Source organism: Bombus impatiens, unplaced genomic scaffold (assembly GCF_000188095.3).
Source record: "Bombus impatiens unplaced genomic scaffold, BIMP_2.2 scf_0033, whole genome shotgun sequence".
In the NCBI taxonomy this organism is placed as follows: Eukaryota; Metazoa; Arthropoda; class Insecta; order Hymenoptera; family Apidae; genus Bombus; species Bombus impatiens.
In genome coordinates, this window is record NT_176452.1 from 46,196 (window position 1) to 66,039 (window position 19,844).

The 19,844-nt window shown below is 35.4% G+C and overlaps 2 protein-coding genes and 1 long non-coding RNA gene across 6 annotated transcripts; 1 reads left to right on the forward strand and 2 right to left on the reverse strand.

Moving 5' to 3' along the window:
- Positions 1 to 1,522: 1,522 nt before the first annotated feature.
- On the forward strand, positions 1,523 to 8,477 carry LOC100740568 (sterol O-acyltransferase 1). 2 transcript variants are annotated; one of them, XM_024368855.2, is made up of 10 exons: positions 1,523 to 1,806; positions 1,939 to 2,203; positions 2,401 to 2,474; positions 2,987 to 3,114; positions 4,160 to 4,330; positions 4,840 to 4,988; positions 5,066 to 5,205; positions 5,538 to 5,701; positions 6,350 to 6,623; positions 7,037 to 7,456. In XM_024368855.2, the coding sequence occupies exons 2-10, from the start codon at positions 2,131 to 2,133 to the stop codon at positions 7,454 to 7,456; spliced, it is 1,593 nt and encodes a 530-aa protein (XP_024224623.1). In that variant the 5' UTR covers positions 1,523 to 1,806; positions 1,939 to 2,130. The 2 variants fall into 2 exon arrangements, with proteins under 2 accessions (XP_024224623.1, XP_012242742.1); XM_012387319.3 differs by having other exon boundaries at positions 1,523 to 2,203; positions 7,037 to 8,477.
- LOC112213128 lies at positions 6,541 to 7,038 on the reverse strand. Its single transcript, XR_002947008.2, has 2 exons — positions 6,827 to 7,038; positions 6,541 to 6,690 (listed from the first exon to the last, which is right to left on the reverse strand). It is a non-coding gene; the product is annotated as an uncharacterized LOC112213128 (long non-coding RNA).
- A 3,288-nt stretch (positions 8,478 to 11,765) lies between the features above and the next one.
- Positions 11,766 to 19,765, reverse strand: LOC100741246 (mediator of RNA polymerase II transcription subunit 1). 3 transcript variants are annotated; one of them, XM_012387337.3, is made up of 9 exons: positions 19,474 to 19,765; positions 19,006 to 19,151; positions 18,802 to 18,935; positions 18,582 to 18,720; positions 18,281 to 18,500; positions 17,975 to 18,200; positions 17,665 to 17,896; positions 13,398 to 17,591; positions 11,766 to 13,238 (listed from the first exon to the last, which is right to left on the reverse strand). In XM_012387337.3, exons 1-9 carry the CDS (start codon positions 19,502 to 19,504, stop codon positions 13,188 to 13,190), a joined length of 5,373 nt encoding a protein of 1,790 aa, XP_012242760.1. In that variant the 5' UTR covers positions 19,505 to 19,765; the 3' UTR covers positions 11,766 to 13,187. The 3 variants fall into 3 exon arrangements, with proteins under 3 accessions (XP_012242760.1, XP_024224569.1, XP_012242756.1); XM_024368801.2 differs by having other exon boundaries at positions 11,766 to 17,591; positions 19,474 to 19,561; positions 19,647 to 19,763; XM_012387333.3 differs by having other exon boundaries at positions 11,766 to 17,591; positions 19,647 to 19,763.
- Positions 19,766 to 19,844: the final 79 nt, after the last annotated feature.

The window sequence follows — 19,844 nt, forward strand, 5'->3', positions numbered from 1 at the left end:
GTAGCTATTAATAAGTCAAATTATCGATAGGCGCAATTTCGCAAATCACCATGATTTGCTTGCTTTTTTGCTTTTATCGTTTAATATAAATATTCGCCGTCCTGCATATAAATGCAAAGAGAGTTTCGTTATGAACTTCCAAGTTTCATGGCTACTTATAGTAAAGTGGTTTAATTATTGAAAGCATAAGAGTTTCTGTATCAAATCTTAAGTTAATTAATGCTTGCAAATTGAAGATTTTTTGTTACGTGTATTAAATTCCGTAAATAATAATAGAATGAGACTGACACTGTAAGTGAAATTATATAATTTGACCTTATTTCCATATTTTGAAATTAAAATACGTAGATACACGTCAAAACATAACATTCAATATGATAAAAGTGACCCTAACGCGAAATTGTATATGATATTTATAAACACTCACAGACTTATCGTATGATCTTTAGCCTAACCCAAAACTGTGCTAAATCTATTAATCAATCTTATCAAAAATTCTACCAAATACAATTCGTTCTGGATAATTAAAAAATGAAATTTGCTTACAGTCGTAATTAATAATTGACGTTATTCGTCAATAATTCTGCAATCATACAATCTGTTTGTTGGTTAGCTTAAATCGCGTAAATAAGTTGTTGCAATTATATCGAATTACTAATAACACGGAGTTAAATACTTTATTTTAGACAATTTTCATTCTTCTTAGAAAATCAGTTTAAAGATTTCTCTTTATGGTAACAAGAATATTTTATTTGATATCTTACTAACGTTTCTCGAGTTTCGCGGAAGAACAACTTTCCCCTCGTAAAATATAAACGGGAAACAGTAAGACGAATTTATTCTTCGGTATAAAGTTAAAGCAACGATTACTTCGAATTAGATTAACTTTAACATTTAACATTTACAATAAAAAAACATAGATTATAGAATCTAGGATAAAAATTCAAACTGTAGAGTACAGAATGTAAGATCTAGAAAAGATAATTAACGAACAAATTTTCTTCTAAAACAACGAATAAAGAATTGAAATAAAAATCGAAAAAGATCTTATTGTAGCAAGAACGCACCTAATTCCTATTATTTCGTTCCTAGAAACAGACTTGCGAAAACAAGCACCGAGTCGTGAAACTATCCTAAGAAGCAATAAAATTTCTCGGGTATGCACAACGTGCAACGAGTTCCGAATATTTTTCAGCCTGTAATTTACACTGCGTATTGTCCGTATCTCTTGGTTCGGCGTTGTTTCGCGCTGTGAACGCGACAGATTCAGTAAACGTCCAGGCAAGCCGCAAACCGCTATTGCAATTACTTAATCAGAAGAGACGAGGACATAGAAACGAGTGACGAGTGCGCGTGTACTCGACGAAGAATGAAAGGACGATATCGACGCCTAGACGAAAGAAACGCGGGTGATTCTACTGCCACGCGATCAGCTGAAAAATTCGATAATCGTTGGTACGGTCGCCTGTATTCTTGTACGTTCTATATGCTTGTGCTCTTCCCGATCCGGCCGATGAATCAGTAGCGGTTTGCGCCTCGTATAGTGTAAACGCTTCCCTAACTTCTAACGTCGTTCAGTCGATTCGTTTTCGAACCTTTTCAGTCGTGAAAATCGGCTAAGTCGGTGATCGGTTAAAGAGACCAAATTGAATGGGATCGAATTATCACAGTGCTCGAACTGATTTTATATCGTCGACGTTTCCGAAACGATTTCTTTTTCTATCATCGACATCTCGAAATCGATCTGTTTTTTAAACATCATCGCCGTTGAAGTGGCCATTAGGTATATTAGCTGTTCGGATCGTCGTATGTGTTTTTGAATCAACTCGTCTTCGAAGCTCTACGAACAATAAATTAATTCGCAACATCAAGCAAAATACTATTTCCTTCGGATCGAGTGCCTACGATTTCAGTAATATTCACTTGGTTGGTCCACAGGTTTGTCACAATTTAGCGATATCTGTACAGATCTCGGGATACTTGGCGCAGATTATTCCAATATTTCCGGGGTGAATTGCCAACCGTATGGCATTTTTGTGAAACCTGACCGGTATCGAGGTCCTCCGAGGTTCATTGAATATAAAATAATGAATCGTTGAATCGCAGATAAGGGAAAACGAATAACGAACTATGATGGAACACATTACCAGTAATAATATCAGTGAGAATACCAGTGAGACGCAGGAGGATCCGAAGACACAAAGTACGTACTGAATTGATTTTATAGCGATATTGACATTATTACCTTTAAAGAGGAGATTGTACTCGATACAGATACATACTTTTCGAAAATTTCTTTAAAACAACAGGCAAATAATTGCAATTGACAGATGAGAGTACGATTAAAGCGAAGTTTTGAATATCTTGCAAGCATTGTATGTTTTTATTACTTTATTGCAGACATGGAGTCCACCAAATTCAAGCAACGTGCAGTGCGTGATATAATTATCAATGAAGTGCAAGGACAAATGCAGGTGTGAAAAATCAAACTGTAATTTATAATAATTCGCGTATAGTATAATCGATTTATATTAATTCATCCGAATGTTGTCTTCTTAATAGAATCCAATAAAATTCGAGAACAGATGGTAACGCCAGATGTTCGTATCTTGCTAATTCACAAACTTGTTTAATTTTAATAGAGGAATCTAATAAATATAATTAATTCTTTGTTTAAGTAATTGATCAAACACATACACGATCGATCTAATTAATTTTTTGAACTATTGTAAAATATAGGAAATTGTAAATTTGCGTATGTTCATTACCACTGATTCGTTTGATTCGATTAAGTGAAATTAATTAATAATGAAAGCGTACAATTACACGATGATTGTAAAAGCACTAAAGGATAAATTGGAAACGTTATTATACGGGCGCATTGATCGATTACTGGACGCTATGGGCTTGTTAAAAGTTAAAATTGACTTTATAAAATAAACTTGTTAAAGGCGGTAATAAAATATAATTATCTTTTTTTTTACAGGAAATTAGGCAAGACATTTTGGAGATCATTAACAGCCAAATGAACGATATGATATCGGAAATAATGAGCAGATTCAATTCAACGGAGTTGAAAGATCTAACGGAGTCCGAGAAATACTCTAACAGAACGTAATTGCATAATCACACTTAAACCTTGATATTACACTCTTCTATGCTCACATTACTTTCGACTTACACTATTGCATTCGCTGCTGATTTTATACATATATGCGACTTTTCCTTATGCTTCACTTCCATCCTTCAGGAGCAACTATTCGATATCAATTATTTTTTAAATTGACAAATTATTTTGCTCCTGTGCATTATCGCAAGTTAATTAAATCGATTGCTTCGCTGTATTTAATCAAAATTAAGAAAAGGTCAAATATTTTTTCGAAAAAAAATTCTTGAACGTAGAAAAAAGGAATTTAACCCCTTGAAGTCAAAAGATTCATTTCATATCCGTTTCTTTAGATTCGGAACGAAAATTTCAATTTCATATTTCGTTTAAATTGCATCCAAAATTATTTATTTGTCCATGGTTCATACGAGTACAACACTATGGTAGCCAACTGACAATGGCAAAGAAAGGAGAACAATTTTTCTCTTGGAAGATATAGGTGGCAATTTTCGAGTAAATAATTCACACCAACGTTTAACTGTGAAACAAAGATTTGACCACGCGTTTGACTGCTTTGACCTGATTCGACAAACTTTAGTATATTCTATTGTTTGTACACAACATATGTATATGTACAACGTTCAAAAACTAATAACAATAGTAAAATTATAAAGAATAATATTGCGGTCAGAAAGCTAAAAACGAAGCTACATTATATTAGAGAGAAGAAAGAAAAGAATTGTACACTGTGTTTGTAAAGATTAATAAGCAAAGGAACCAATACATGAACGATAAAATGACATTCTTTCGTGCTATCATAATTTTGTATACGTGCTATAAAAACATGATAAAAGTATAAAGCAAGATACATTGAACTTAAGTACATACATATCCAAAGCTGTTTTCGCGAATTAGATAATTTCGCAATTTCAGTCCATTTCTTTTCTTTTTTTTTCATGATCCACGTTAAAAAAAAAATTTAATTTATCAATTGATACCAATTGATATTTTAATTTGTTAAATACTGATCGTTTCATTGTCATTTTACTATAGGAAACCAACAAAGGAGAACATGTTACCTACCAAACAATTTCTCCAAAGAAATTCTCTATTGACCGACCTGTACGAGATTAAACATATTCGTACCCTTTATAATGCCATCGTAGCAATGTTGATAATTCTCTTAATACACACCGCTGCGTACGATATCCGCCACATAGGCTCGTAAGTACACGCGTACTCCTTGCACTCATTTATCTTAATATTTCTTTACCAAAAAGAATCAACACTCGAGAAAATATTTACTCTAATCGATCGTTATGTAAAATCGAGCTCGATGTAAACAGTAAAAATCGTCGTATTGGAAGTAATAGAAAGAGAAATCTTCAAATTGAAATTGATACTATTAGAATCTTTGAATTTTTGTGTCTCAATTTCACTTTTCTTTCGATGAGGCAAAAAATACTTTGACGTTTTAGATAAAACTTTGCCATAAGATTGAAATAAGAAGTGAGACGTATCGAATTATCTATCGTGTTTTCCACAACTTTAAGCAATTTCTTAGTAACGATAGAAAAATACGATTAGATGATAAGTGACCCAAGAAACATAACAGAGTTACGACGAAGTATCTTAATAAAATAAAATGTATTTGAGAATAATAAGATAGAAAAGTACTATGGAATATAATACATGCAAAAATCTTCGATCGTCTACATAATTTATTCTTTCAGGCCTAATCTCGGCATCGACACAGTGCGAGCTGGTTTTGCCAAATTTCCAATAGTACTGCTCATTTGGACCCTTATGAAGTTATCGGTTCTAGGAGTATACCCTACTTTCTGTTGTTGGGCCACTCGTCGCCTCAAATACGAGCCAAATTGTAAGTTAATTTCGATTCAGTTATCTTCAGATTTTAATCAACTTCGAGCTACTGATGCTTACAAATTTTTTTTGCAGCTTTCGCCAAAAAAGTTTGGGACTACGTATGGCTAGCAAGCATCATCCTATATCTGACTTTCTTATTTATACTTCCTACCAAAGCTTTACTTGACAACGATTTGCCCTTTGCATCTAGTACGATCATTCTCATGGAGCAAGTAAGTATATTTTATAGCAATTGTCATTGACTAATCAAATCATGCGAGGTTAAATCGTTTTCCCGAAATCTTATTTAATTACGAATGAATAATTTCTATCGATAGTGGAAAGAAAATATCATGCAATTATTTACTAACATTTGGCTAATTTATTTTTTTGTAAAATTTATGTAAGGAATATATTCCTATACTTATAATTTCTGAAGAAAAATCTTTTTACAATTGAGAATTGAGAATAGGTATTTGTAATGTAAATTAGTCATAAATTAATACTCGTTAAATTACATCGTAAAATTGCAAGATAAAAATATACCTTCTTATGCATTTCATAGGTCCGGTTAGTCATGAAGATTCATGCATTCATAAGAAGTGTCGCACCAAAATTTTTGTCCTTTAAACCTCATTCAGATACACCAACACCACAGCCACCTGATTTTTCCAAGTATCTCTATTTCTTGTTCGCGCCAACTCTCATTTACCAAGACAGATATCCTAGGTAAGTCGAAAACTTAGGATTATACTTAAATTCAATGATTATCGTTATACGTTGTTATACGTGAGCTGAAATTTAACGTTCTCCAAAATATCTAGAATATTTTCTTCTCTTTCTATAACAATACAATTTACGTATATTGAATCAAAGTATTCCTTAAATCTATCATCCTGCCGTGTCAAAATCGAAATTCAAGAAACGACACGAGCAAATATTACGCCTTAAGATATGAAAAAGCTTTTCAAAATGTATTATTATGTCTTTAAAAATGACTATCTGCGTCGCTGAATGATCTTTTCCAGTTTAAATGGAGATTTCGAGCACTTGATAATTATTCTATCAAAAGAACAATGTTTTGATTCTTCTTATCCCTCTACAAGAGATAAAAATTGCAAATATCGAAAGATACGATCAAAAATTTGGATACGCTCGAAAATAAACTTTTCTATAAATATATTTCAATCTTAGATTTTGTACTTTGTTAAGAAATGGAAGAATCGTGCGAGAAACAAATTTTGAATATCAAAAGTACACACTCCAATCTTAAATTTCAATCTCATGTATAAATAAGACAAGTACGTCTAGAAGAAGATCGACATATTATTTGAAATAAACATTTACATGTAACATATGAAATATTCCACTGTTTAGGTTGAAGCGCATTCGATGGAACATCGTTCTGTCCAATTTCGTTGAAGTAATAACGATCATCATTTTCGTTGCGCTTCTCTACGAGCGATTGTTGTATCCAAACTATCGGGATTTTGGGAAACATCCAGTCGAGGTGGGAAAAGTGATGGTGAATATTCTCAGCTCGATGCTGCCTGGCATTTTAATGTTCGTTTGCGGTTTTTATCTTCTCCTGCATTGTTGGATGAATGCTACCGCTGAACTGTTACGATTCGCAGACAAGATGTTTTATAAAGTAAGTTTCTAAACATCTTCGACGTCACGCTCAATAAAAGATTATCTCAGCGCATGACACATACATCCTGGAAACCAATGAACAGTCAGCAAAAAAAAAAAAAGAAAAAAAGAAAAATATCATCACAGCCTCCAAATTCCATTCACAAAACCACACAATATACTCTAAATGCTTCTGGCATCTCGAATTTCCTAACAGCCTACCTGAGTCATCGAGATCGTTGCATCAAATCTATCGTGTTCATGTGGATGCTTCGTCATCGTTCTTTCCAATCTATCTACTCCTTCCGATCTATCGCAACTTTCTTATGGGACGTTCATCGATTCTTGGATTCTCTCTTTATAGATTATTTATACACGCATAACGCAATGACAAAATACCAGTAAATTTATGTTATACCATTTCAATTGCAGGATTGGTGGAACTCGATCTGCTTCAGCACTTATTATCGAACCTGGAACATCGTGGTACACGATTGGTTATACACTTACATTTACAAGGACATGTACGAGATCCTGACTCCTGGAAACAGGACTATATCTACTTGTGCGGTCTTCGCTATCTCGGCGATCATTCACGAATACATCCTTAGCTTCACCACCCATTTCTTTTATCCAGTTATGTTGATTCTTTTCGGTGTTATTGGCCTTACGGTCGTGTTTGTATTGAAGACTGCTGGAAACGTCTTCCTATGGTTCAGCTTGAGCGTAGGTAATGGAGTAATGGTTAGCTTATACTGCATGGAGTATTTCGCCAGGATCAATTGTCCTCCGGTTCGAGACGATTTCTGGGACGTTTTCATCCCCAGAAGTTGGACGTGTATTTTTAAGTGAGCAAATGTTTTAAGTTTTATTCGAATAGACACTCTGAATATGTTGTGAAAGTGTTTGTGTAAGGATGTTTGCCAGTGGTTATTGAATTCTAGATATACTTGAAGAACGGTATAACAGAAGCAGTATAAATTAGTATAGACAAATCGTGAATTATCTGAAGCAGAAGAAATTAAACACAAAGCATTGCGTAAAGCTATATTAATATATATATATATATACATATATACATCTAAGATGTTGTATCTTATGAATTATAAAATACCATCTCTTCAATTTTAGAGAGATGACCCAGGAATAAAAGCCAGGGAATTGAAACTAAGAAAGGAATCATAATCTTTTAATTAAAAAAATAAAAATAATAATGTTTGAATGGTAATGTTTGTATGCTAGGTATCAATGTGTAGATGTATGATGTAATGCTCCCATCCATAAGCTTTCGAGCATTTACACATTTGCGGATTTCGCATAGATTTCTATTTCTTTTACAGATTTATTGCGTTATCCTAAAATCTTGATGTTATTTCTAGGCGATATTGAATAATATTTATTAACATATGGTATCGATAAAATTATTATAAACATAGCTAAAAGAAGACATACATACACGGTTAACGTGAAATTATCGAGATGATAAAAGAAAGTTTCACACAAGTTTCTCTTCCGTCTGTTTCTTCACGATGCGATCTATTTGATATGTTTATTTCTTGTGAAATTCGGTATTTCTATATCTTCAGATATCTTTAGATGGTATCAACCATTTTATATTAATTTATCAATTAATTTTTAATAGAATTTAGTTGTTAACAGATACTATTTATACTATCTAAGAATAATATCATAATTACAGTAACATGATTATTGTAACATGATAGATTCGTTAAATTGTCCTTTGTAAAATTTTCATGCGAAATCTGCAAACACGTAATACTTATGAATTTTATTATAAGTCCAAATAGTTATGGACAGAGGTGTATACGTAAATGCATAAAGCAATGAAATAAACGACTTATTTGTTTTCTCATGTTATATTTACTCTTTTCTCCTTCCCCTTTCCTCTTTTTTTTTTTTCTTTAGCAACTTCTGATAGAACCAAAGTTGAAGAAACGCGCGAATTTCCAAAAAAGACATAGTCTTTATTATCAAGGCTTACATACGTGTCCCGAGAATTCAACGTGTATTCGAAGACACTCGTCGATAAAGATAATTATTTATATATATATATATATATACTTTATAATTATATGTATATATCTTCTTTTTCTCTATGCAGGTCGATGCTTAAATGTACATGCACGCGCTAATACAATTATATTTATACAGAGGCTCCTTCACAGATTTGTATTTCCGTTTTCTTCTCTTTCAACAATTCAACTAAACTTAAACTCCTTAAAGAAAACTCTACAAAAACCAGTTATTCATATTCACAACAACGATTACTATCAATACCAGAACATAAGTACATGTATCCATAATCCGATGAATCAAATTCGAAACATTCACAGTTTCTCGCTTAAAGGTACACGTCCTTCTGGAAATAGGACGATCCAGAAATCGTCTGAAACCACAGGACTATCGATCCTGACGAAATATTCCATACAGCATAAACTAACCGGCACTGCATTACCGATACTCATTCTGAACCAGAGGAACATATTTCACGCACGTGTATCATAGAGAAATAAACATATTCCATATGTACATTCCATAAAATTCTTCCAAGTTTCACGCGACGTTTTCACGGTACGTTAAATTACATCTGAAATTTTACAGTCGTAACATCTTCAATTTTCTAACAGAAAATTCGTTCGCTTTCAAGGAAAGCGAAAACGTTGCAGTTCTTAAACCGAAAGAACTTTAATAACAAGTGTTGCGAAATGAAATTAGGTTTAACACTTTGGTGGAAGATTGAAGAAACGGGTGATAAAAGATTTCAAACTTTCAAAATTGAACTTATATCGCTTGCATTCTTACTCCTCTTTTTTCTTCTTCACAGCTGATGCACAATTTGGTAAGTTTTGCCAGGATATATTTCATTCGGAATATCTCGGAGAAGAGGGATAAATAATAAAAACAAAATTGCATTATTTGTACCTGTGTTCAAATAAATAATTATAGAAATAATCAAATGGTCGCTAACTGAGCATCTTTCACATTCTCATATCTTTCTTCCTTTCGTTCACGTTGAATTAATTAAATTCAATATTTATCAGTTATCGCATTTGTATATTTTTTATTTTATTACAGCACCGTTTACACGGCACAAACGCCTTCTAGGTCTATGTACACCATCGTGAGTATTGAAAAAATAAACCATATTTTTCCCTCGGGAGCACCGGACAATTTCCTCTTCAAGAATTTCTTTATTCCTCTCATCTTATCTTCTTCTTTTTTTTTCTTTTATCCATCGGAGCAAAGTATTGTCTACGGTACGGTACTCCCGCTCGAAAATACAATTTTCATCAAATTTACACATGGAAAATGATCTGTACGTCGTTATTTTAATTCACTTCTAATCTTCTCTCTCTTACTCTCGCTTTTTCTCTAATATCTCTTAATTATCCGCAACAGACATATAACTCGCTTACTTTATTCATATAACTTCTGTGTCTGTTCTCTTGTTTTAATCTTTGGTTCAAACATCGAATAAATGCAACACAGATTGATACATCTGACGTTTATTCAATCTTTAAACCGAAACATTTTTGCCTAATTTGTACAAAGACAACGTCATTTTCTTAAGATCAGAATTTCAATCCTTTGAAAAACACAATATCCTGAAAAATAATATTAATTATTAGCTAAATTTAAGTGAAACAAATCTGACGATTTGGAAATTAAATAAAAATTAGTTTATTTGGAAACATTAATTTCGTGAGATAATCAATTCCATATTGAAACGAAGATAGTAGGAAGCATCAAAGCACAAAGGATTAAAACTCCATCCTCAAAAATTGTCGTTCTTCCTTTCTTCTTTTTTACCTCTACTTGGCACTTGGTACCTACTATCTCTTCCCTTCCGTTTATTTCTTCGATTCACAATTTTCCACCACGCAGCTGAAACACTGAGGACACTTGAAAAATATTCTAATCAAAACGTATTGATTCCAATAAGATTCCGTAAAAATTTTGTAAACTCGTTTACAGAAAATTGTTTACAAGCTCAATTTTCATCATCGCGACGTGTCCTTCGATGCTTCGTGACTTTCTTTCGTCAGAAACCCATTCGTTCTGAAATATCTTTATTTTTTTTTGTGAAAACGAAACATCGTGTTAAACGAAACTATGCGATTAATTCTCGTTGTCGATACAAAGTTTTATCGTTAATACGTGACAAAGATCATTTTTCGTTAACAAACGTTGATTTATTTTTCTTTTCTTCTCTGTCTCTTTTTTCTTCTTCATAAATATTCATACAATTTGTCAAACGAGAATTGCTTGAACTGTGGAAACAACTTTTGCAATATCGAAGCACTGACTTTTCTTCGTTGTAAACTGCCGAAGGACACCGTTACGAGGAAGGACAATTGAAGCAAGTACAAGAACAGGAAGGTAAAGATAAAGGACTCGATAAATTGGCTATATAATCTACCTTTCTCACGGCTCCTCGTCGAACAAAATTTCTCCGTATCCATGATATTTTCAAAATAGTGTATTCCATATAACTTGAGAAATTTCTGATGAAAAACGGGCAAAATTTATGTCCATAACAACATAGTATTTGATATAATCAATCATTCTTCCCTTTCTTCAAATATCTCCATAATTTCAAATATAAATAAATTTTCCATAAAATTATTATTATCTTTGAAACGTTTATATTTTGTGACTAGTAAAAATTCCAGATATATGAAATACGCCAATCGAGAAATATCCTGTCAATATATTTAATACCATATGCCCATTCTACGGTGCCCTTATAAATATTGTCCAACATGGATTTCTATCGAAAATAACTCGTTATGTCCTTGTCTATATTATTCCTCGTATGTCGCAATCATTTAGTACAGCGTTCACTCTTTTTCACACACGCTATCTTTCTCTCTCTTAGAAATCTATAAACAATTGTTTTATTGCTAGCCTAGAGTCAATCACGGCATATGAATTTTATTTATAATAATAAATCACTTTGATATACACGCTGGTTAAATCTTCGTTTCTATATCTGTAAAGTATCTTTACAAAGGGACCGCTTGTTTTTCTCTTTCTCCCAATTTCTCTTTTTCATTTCTCCATCTTCTTTTTTTTCTGTATGCTTTCTTTTATATAGTTATATTATATATATATTTATATATATATATATATGTACATATGGATAAGAAAATTGAACTTGCTCGAGATTCGCATACGGGGACGTAAACTATATTTATATTCGGCAGGACATTTCAGGAGAAGTGAAAATTCTCTGCTATATACAGGGTGTCCCCTTCTGACATTTATCAATTATTTAACCTTTGAGAAACATAAGTAATGCGCTCGTCTGAGAATTCTTAACGCATAACTCGTAGGAAGATATATTTTCGAACATACAAATTCTTCTAACATTCGTAAGATCTGAGATAATATTTCTATAATTTACAAAACGTACATAATTTGAGCGAAAATGTTTGTGTAAATGAATATTAATTTACAAAGATATTTGTCTAGTTAAAGAAAACAAAATATGGTAAAAAAAGATATTTCCTTTTACACGTACTCAATTCTGGAATTGATAACAGGCTCGATCAAATCAAATTGTTCTTCAATCTCTCGTAGCCTACAGATTAGATAAAATTAATTATTTAAAAGATTTAAATAATCTAAGATCCGAACGATGTGCTTTGTTCACATCTAATTCTTAAAACAGCATGTTTTCTTTATTGTGATTAGCCAGTTTCATAAATTTATTTGGATATCATCAGGAAAGTGTAAGAACCGTAACTGTAGATTGGGCAGGATCGATCAATACTAATAATTAGTACGAAACGATGTTGAATACTAAATTTTTAAAATACAATAATCTTTCATATCTTTGTAAATAACATGCAGTAATAAACACTCAAATACAAACGCATACATTTTCGCTTAAAATCGTGAAAGATAAGATTGAACAAAAACTACCAAACATATAAAACAATTATATTTCCATGGCATTTGAAGACTACACAAGAAAGATATGACTTTACTTTTATTGATTTCCTGATTTTTTTATCAGTCGATAACTAAAAAGAAATTTTTTGATATGGACGAACTAAAAAAGGGCGTAATCTGATAGATTCGAAAAGATATAAACTCTATGTTAATTTAATTTAATTAATAATAGTCTATACTAACTAACTAACTAACGTTATTAATACTTTTATACACTCAAGATGGTGAGAAATCCATATACTTAATCTCAAAATCAAATGCACAAAGATAGCTTTGATGTAGAATTAGATGTCAAGAAATTGAATTTCAAAATTGCTCCTCTATAAAAAAAACGAGAAATATCTTACCATATTTTTCGCCTGTGAGCTTCATTCTTTATCTCTACTTTCTACTGATCAAGTAACCAAAAAGAAATTAAAAGGTAGATACAACAAAGATACCAAATTGTTAAAAATCATCTCATAAAGACATTCCTTCACCCAATGTTTCAAAAACTCGAGGAGCGCCAATTAACTCGACGACAATTCCAGGCTGTGCACCACGATATCATATTTGAGAAAGAACGGTCGAAAACGTGGAGCACAGTGGAGCAGGACCGACTAATTCAACAGCAGCCAGTCAGCCAGCCTTTCAGGACACCCTGTACCAGTCGCGGCTAAAATTAAATCTACAGTTTCAGTAACCTTCATTTGCCCATTCCCACCAGCGCCTCGTCCATCAACTCGTCATCGGTGATGCACGGCGAAGCGGAGTGAGGCGAGGGCGGGATGACCCTCGGCGAGGGTGCAGGACTTTTCACGATGTGCACACTCACGGAAGGACTCGCTGGAAAGGCAGGCGGTGGAGGTGGTGGCGTATTCCTGCGAACCGAAGCTGCCTGGGTCATGGCCCGCTCGGGGATACTGGTGAAGTTCAGGCTCTTTGCTACCTCCTTCGGCGTAGAAAAGTCCAGAAGCATTTCAGCAGCTTCTTGAGACGTCGTTGTGGGTATCTCGGTGCCAGGAGGCTTCATCGTACTCGAGGAACCCTCCGAAGACACCGTTGTTCCCAACGAAGACGAAGAGGAAGATCCTCCGGAAGACGGAACTTGCGGTGTTTGTATTTGTTGCTGCTGAGACTGTTGTGACTGTGACGTTTGTTGTTGAGATTGTTGCTGTTGCGGCTGAGGTGGCTGAGGCTGTTGCTGCTGCTGAGATTGCTGCGATGGTTGTTGCTTCTTCTCGTCGGATTTGTACTTTGTCATCGTAACGTCCACTGGCTTGATACTTAGATTCAAGCTTTCTGAGGTTCCGCTACCGGAACTCGTTGTAGCTGTACCGTTTCCGCTAGTTATCGTGCCTGTCGTCATCATCGTGGGGTAGACGGATTTGCTATTAGGCTGTGAATCAGATGCTTTGGATAGAACGGCCATTACCGGACCACTAGTATCGTCTTTACCAACAACAGTGGAATTTAAACTGCTACTCAGAAATTGCGTGCTAGTCCTACTCATCGGTGGCTCCTTGTCGCGGGATTCGTTCTCGGTTGACTGCATCGAGAGATTCGTAGGAACGTCCAAATCGTGCGAGCTTCCACTAGATAAACTAGGAAGTAGAAGGTTACTGGTGCTATCCGTACCGAGATTTATTACCGAGGCAGCGCTTGTCATGGAAAGATTGTCAGGTTTCGTTTGTACATGGTCTCTTCTACCCTGGCTCGATTGATCCTCTGAAGCTGTCTTAGAAGCGGTGCTCGACGTGTTCGATAAAGTTTGTAGTTTTCCCTGTTCCGACGTCTGTTTTGTGGCAAGATTGTCCAACGTTTTCCCACTATCGGGAAGCATGGATAGTTTCTCTGATTTCTTGTCGCTAGAGTCTGCGTTAGCTCTAGCGGACAATTTGGGTATTTGAAATTTAGTATCCAGCTGTTTCATGAGACCTTCGACGACTAACTGCGGCGGTAAATTGGGTAAATTCGATAAATTCGACATGGAAGCGTGAGCAGCCAGCAGCTTGAACGCTCTTTCGCTCTCGCTCTCCTCCCGTAATCCCGACGGACTTGATTTTCTAGTATCCCCGATTCCTTTTGAAGGAAATATACTTTTGTCGCTAGACTTTGATAATCGGGATTTATCACGATTTCGACTGAGATCCGTCACACCGGAACTTGCTGTTTTCGGAGAACTCGAAGAAGATTTAGAGGACATCACATTTTTAGAAAGTAATCCACTACTACCGCTACTCCCAACACTGATTCCTCCAGCTCCGTTACCACTTCCAGAATTCGAGCCAGAAATAGACTTCAAGGCAGACAACATCTTTTGTCCTATGAGATTTGCTTTGTTTCCACTACTACCGCCAGAACCGGAAGAGGAGGATCCAGATAGCTTTGGGGATGTTTGAGACGGTGGTTTCTTTGATGCAGGACCGGAACTTACTCCTGGCTTCAAACCAGTGTGCGTTTTCGGAGAACCATTACCTGATATGGCTGTCGACGATGTGGACGAACTCGAAGACGTTCCAGTAGCGACAGACGTCGAGGAAGAAGACAATTTAAGATTCGTACCAGACTTGGAATCTTTCGTGCGAGTTTTATTAATTGTTATCTTCATTCCATCGGAACTATGCTTTACCATATACTCTGCAGGATTTTTCGTATCCATAGATGAATTTTTACTAATACACTTTCCTTCTGCGGTCTTATTCGAGGAGCTTCCAACATTTCTTTCTTTCTGACTGCCTGAATTACCACTTCCACTAGTTGCCGACTTCGTCCCACCGTTGCCACCATCATCCGTACAATGCTGAGCGTTCTTCAGTTTATCGATAACGGCACTCAACGAGCCCTTTCTATTTCTTGCTTGTTGAGCGATGGCTGACTTTCCAAGTTCAGAATTGCCCGATGGTGGTGTACTGCCTCCACTGCTAGGCAAAGTAGATTGCGTTTCCCCGCTAGGAATTAATTCCAGTTGTTTTAACTTACCACTGGAAGACTTCGTCTTCGGACTCTGATGACCACTCGATCCACCGAAGGCTAAAGACGATGTTTTTCTCTCCTTCTCTCGATTGGAGTCTTTGCTCGACGACGACGAAGATTTTATTTTTGATTGTCCAGAATCAGTGGTTTTACTGGATGGTGAATTCGCCGCAGATTTCAGCGCAGACATACTCGGTTTACCAGTGCTCGCTGAACTGCCGTGCTTTGGTGACGAAGTGCCGTGTTTCGGACTCACACTCGCAGGTACTGGCGTATGTTTGGGACTACTGCTGTAGACCGGAGAGTGCTTTGGACTTTGCACTGGCTTGTTTGTTGACTGTTTCAATGTAGGACTGGACTTACCTACGAGAGCAAGTGGACTGGTGTGCGTCGGAGACGGACTAAATTTTCGCAATGTCGCGGCAGGTGATGACGGTCGTGAACTCAAATTTGGCGGCGATTCAGTCGGTTTTATGCTCACTGAAACTGGTTTCGACAAAGGATCTTGTTTAGATGGTATTTTATCCGGCGGCGGTCCCATAGGGCTGTCCTCCCTCTTACGCTTACGTCTTTTTTCCAACTTCCCCTTATCCTCTGTCGATTTGCCCTTGGAACTTTTTCGTTCTCTACGTTCATCCGTCAAACTTTTCGACTGTGTCGGCCCAGCTATTGGGGTTATAGTAATAGAGCTCGGTAAAGTGGTTTGCGGTGACGATGCTATTGGTATTATTTCAATGCCTGGCCTCCTTTCCAAACCCATCCCCGTAAGTACAGAGTTATAGTTCGTAGTCTGACCCAAACTACTGCTTGAAATTGGCGTTATACTTACGGATGGCGGCACCAGACTTTTGTTCTCTTCAAAAATAATAGGACTCTTTTTCTCCTCTCTCTTCCTCGATTTGCGATCGCGTTTGATCAATTCTTCCACATCTTGTAAATCGTGAACTTCCGTTATCTCGCTCTCGTTGTCAATATCATAATCGGAGCTCTTATCCGTTCCTAAAATATCCGTTGGATCCAAATTAGAAAAATCCAAACCACTGGTTAAGCTCGTAGCTGATGTTGGCGTAGACGTTCTTGTCTCGTTTAAATTTTCTCTACCACCGGTTGGTGTACCTAGGGGCGTAGAATCTGAACTAGAACTTTCCAATAATATTTCAGCACTCTCGTCTCCCTTTCTTTTGGGACTTCGCCAAATACCATCCGCGGTTTTTCTTTTACGTGTTTTTTTTGTACGTTCATTCATTGGATTGGTCATAGAGTTTTTTGCCTGTCCAAGTAACGCTCCCAATTGTAATGGATTTAACATAGCAGTAGTCGCGGTATCGGATTGGCCGGAATACGACGGAAACCCGATACTATTCTCCGTTCCGGCATCTAAAAAAGACTGCTGTTGTTGCTGTTGCTGTTGTTGCTGCTGCTGTTGCGACAACTGTTGCCTCCCCATTGTTCCATTTCCATTATTCAACCCAGGTTCCTGTTTGATTTTCGTTTCTCCATTAGTGAAGTCAGGCATCCCGGAACCATTCTGACTGTTTTGATCTTTTCCGGAACCGAGATTTACATTATAGCTTCCATTTCCGCTATTCAGATTGTTCATCGTACTTAAAGAGTCACGACTCTCCCACGACTTCATGAGAATTCTCATTGTCAGAGGTATACTTAAACACTTCTGCAAAACTTTTCCCGTCAGATCTGACGTTTGTTCCGTGTTCGTTATACTTATGCCATACAATTTGCACTTGAGCGCAGAGATATCCGTCAAATCCAATTCTGCTGTTGCCATTGTCTCCTCGAAAGGATGCTCCAAACTTACCGATATGTGTTGCCATGATAAAGCGCTTACTTCGAATATAGTTGCATGTTCTGGATCTTGCCGAGCCATAGGTCTAACGCAACTAGCGATTAACGTATTAAAGAGCGCTTGTTGACGCAAGTATACCAAGATTTGTGGGACATGCGCCGGATGAGTGAAAGGAATACTACACACTAATACACCTTCCATATTTTTGTTCTCTGTCATGAAATAACAGTGCTGTTGATCCGGTAAAGTCTGTAATAGAAAGTAACGTTTAAAATATCATAAGATTTTAATTATCAAATATCACGTAAAATGTTTCACATACAACATAAAGTCCTCTGTTATTCCGACAATCCTGTTGTCCTTCACTGGCATGCTGAATAATTAAACTAAGTAATGGATGAGGAGCAGATATGTCTCCACATTCTAATTCTGTTACTTTCTGTATCCTACGCACTAGTTCCATGCACATTGGCATTTTCTTGGCGAGCTTCAATACAAAACAAGCGGGTAATACCGATGAATTTGTACCAGTTAATGGAGCATATGATGGAGTACTACAAAATATTAGTTATCAATTAGAAATTGATCATTAAGACCAATGCAATGTATGTATTTCGTAAAAAACTACAAACCTTTTTCCTGTAGGACTTCTATTTACAGTTATGATACTAGATGTAGGCAACTTGTGAGCAGTCGAACCTTCCATACAAACAGTAACGGAATGACCAATCTTTCGCTTGATAACTACCTCCGAATTCAATGCATCACAGGTACGATTCTCCTGATCTATTAAATCGTAAGGAGAAACAAAGTATGTTAGCTTCATAGCATGACCACCTCTTCTTCGTTCAAGGATTCCTGGAATAAAAAATCATTGTCTTACCATGGAAATTTGTATCTCCTTAATCTTATAAAAATAAATATGATTTGACACTAACCAACTGGGCTTTTATGAACAAGATTAAAAGGTTCTTTTATAAATGTTTGCAATTGAGCTAAGATACCCAGATCAGCCTCCAGTGACTGTAAAGCACTAAATGCTTTACATTTTACCTTCTTATCAGCATTTAATTGATATATTGAAGCTAAACCTTCTAATTGTACTGTAAAATCAAGGAAATCTCCTCTTGACAAACAAGACACCAATACATCACAGCTCTGCAAAAATTTCATTAAGAATTATTATATAATAAAATATATTTAAAACATTATTTTCTTACAAAAACTAATAATCCATACTTGCTGTTCGTTTTTCCCTTCGTGATGAATTTTAACATCTTTAACTACACCTGATGGCTCCAAAAGAACTTCCAAAAAGAACATATCAGAGGAGATAAACAATTCTGTGCCTGGTGGACCAGACATCATAAACTTTAAGCTGTAACGCAATTACAATACAAATGTTGACCAAATTATCTAATTTAAGTTTTCTTAAAATAGATTGTTCGCAAATATTTACCCTAATTGTCTAGTTAAACTCTCCAAACGTTCTACCATGGATTGTAAAGACGTTACTTTAATGGAATGTTGCAAAGTATCCAAACATTTTTGTAGTTGGCTTTTCTCGGCACTATCAATTGCAAACCTTTTGTCCTATTAAAAATAATAAAAAATATTAATGTTTACCCAAATACAATTTGTCAAAATATTACAAGTCGCTTACCAACATAGCCATTCGTAAATTTTTGGCGGTTTCCACCAAGGATTTGAATGTAGAAGCTTTGGAACGTAATTTTTCCATAAGCAATTCCATCTGCCACTCTTTTCCCTTATCCATCCCTGAACCACCAGTGGCAGAAGGTTGCCCACCTAAATTATAAAATTTATCCAATAAATTGTGTAATTCGTCATAAAATACGAAATAAATATTAAATGAATAGCAAATAAAAAAACTAGTTTCAATAAATAAGGTGAACAAATTTCCATAATCGTATGTAGTTATATCATTGAAAGAGTAATTAACTTTTTGTATATGTATGAATAAATACAAGACGACGCTTTAATAAACGTTCAAATTTTTAAAAATGATTTCTATACAAATATTTTATTCGACGGATTAAAATATTTAATTTATTTCGAAATAAAATAAAATTTCATAAATTACATTGAATAAATTGTAAATTACACTCACTGAGGGGCTTTTGTCCGTTCGCAACATCCATGTATTCCGTGGTGAATCACACGGATGTTTTATCTACGCGTATATCGATATACGTTTACTATTGTAATATCACAAAAACATTATTATACGCTACATTGTGATAGGAGCTGTTATTTTCACCTAACCCACGTTTGATCGCTTACCTGCTCCTAACCTTCACGCACAATATACTAACTATACTTAGAAGCCATACGTTTCTTCGTATAGGCGTTTTCATCACGATCGTACACACCGTGGTTTTCATCCACAGTATGCCTCAAGAGGGGGAATACTATAACGGTTTATTAAGTTTCATTCTTTTACGCCCTCTCTAGTTACATTTAGCAAATGAATGTTCATTA

Excerpts from the sequence above, each read along its gene's own strand:
- LOC100740568 (XM_012387319.3), top strand. The coding sequence starts at position 2,131 with ATGATGGAACACATTACCAGTAATAATATCAGTGAGAATACCAGTGAG. Across the intron at positions 4,989-5,065 it reads CCTCAAATACGAGCCAAATT|CTTTCGCCAAAAAAGTTTGG; the intron begins GTAAGTTAATTT and ends TTTTTTTTGCAG. Across the intron at positions 5,702-6,349 it reads TACCAAGACAGATATCCTAG|GTTGAAGCGCATTCGATGGA; the intron begins GTAAGTCGAAAA and ends TCCACTGTTTAG.
- LOC100741246 (XM_024368801.2), bottom strand. The coding sequence starts at position 19,504 with ATGGATGTTGCGAACGGACAAAAGCCCCTCA. Across the intron at positions 19,152-19,473 it reads GAACGGACAAAAGCCCCTCA|GTGGGCAACCTTCTGCCACT; the intron begins GTGAGTGTAATT and ends TTTATAATTTAG. Across the intron at positions 18,936-19,005 it reads ATTTACGAATGGCTATGTTG|GACAAAAGGTTTGCAATTGA; the intron begins GTAAGCGACTTG and ends TATTTTTAATAG.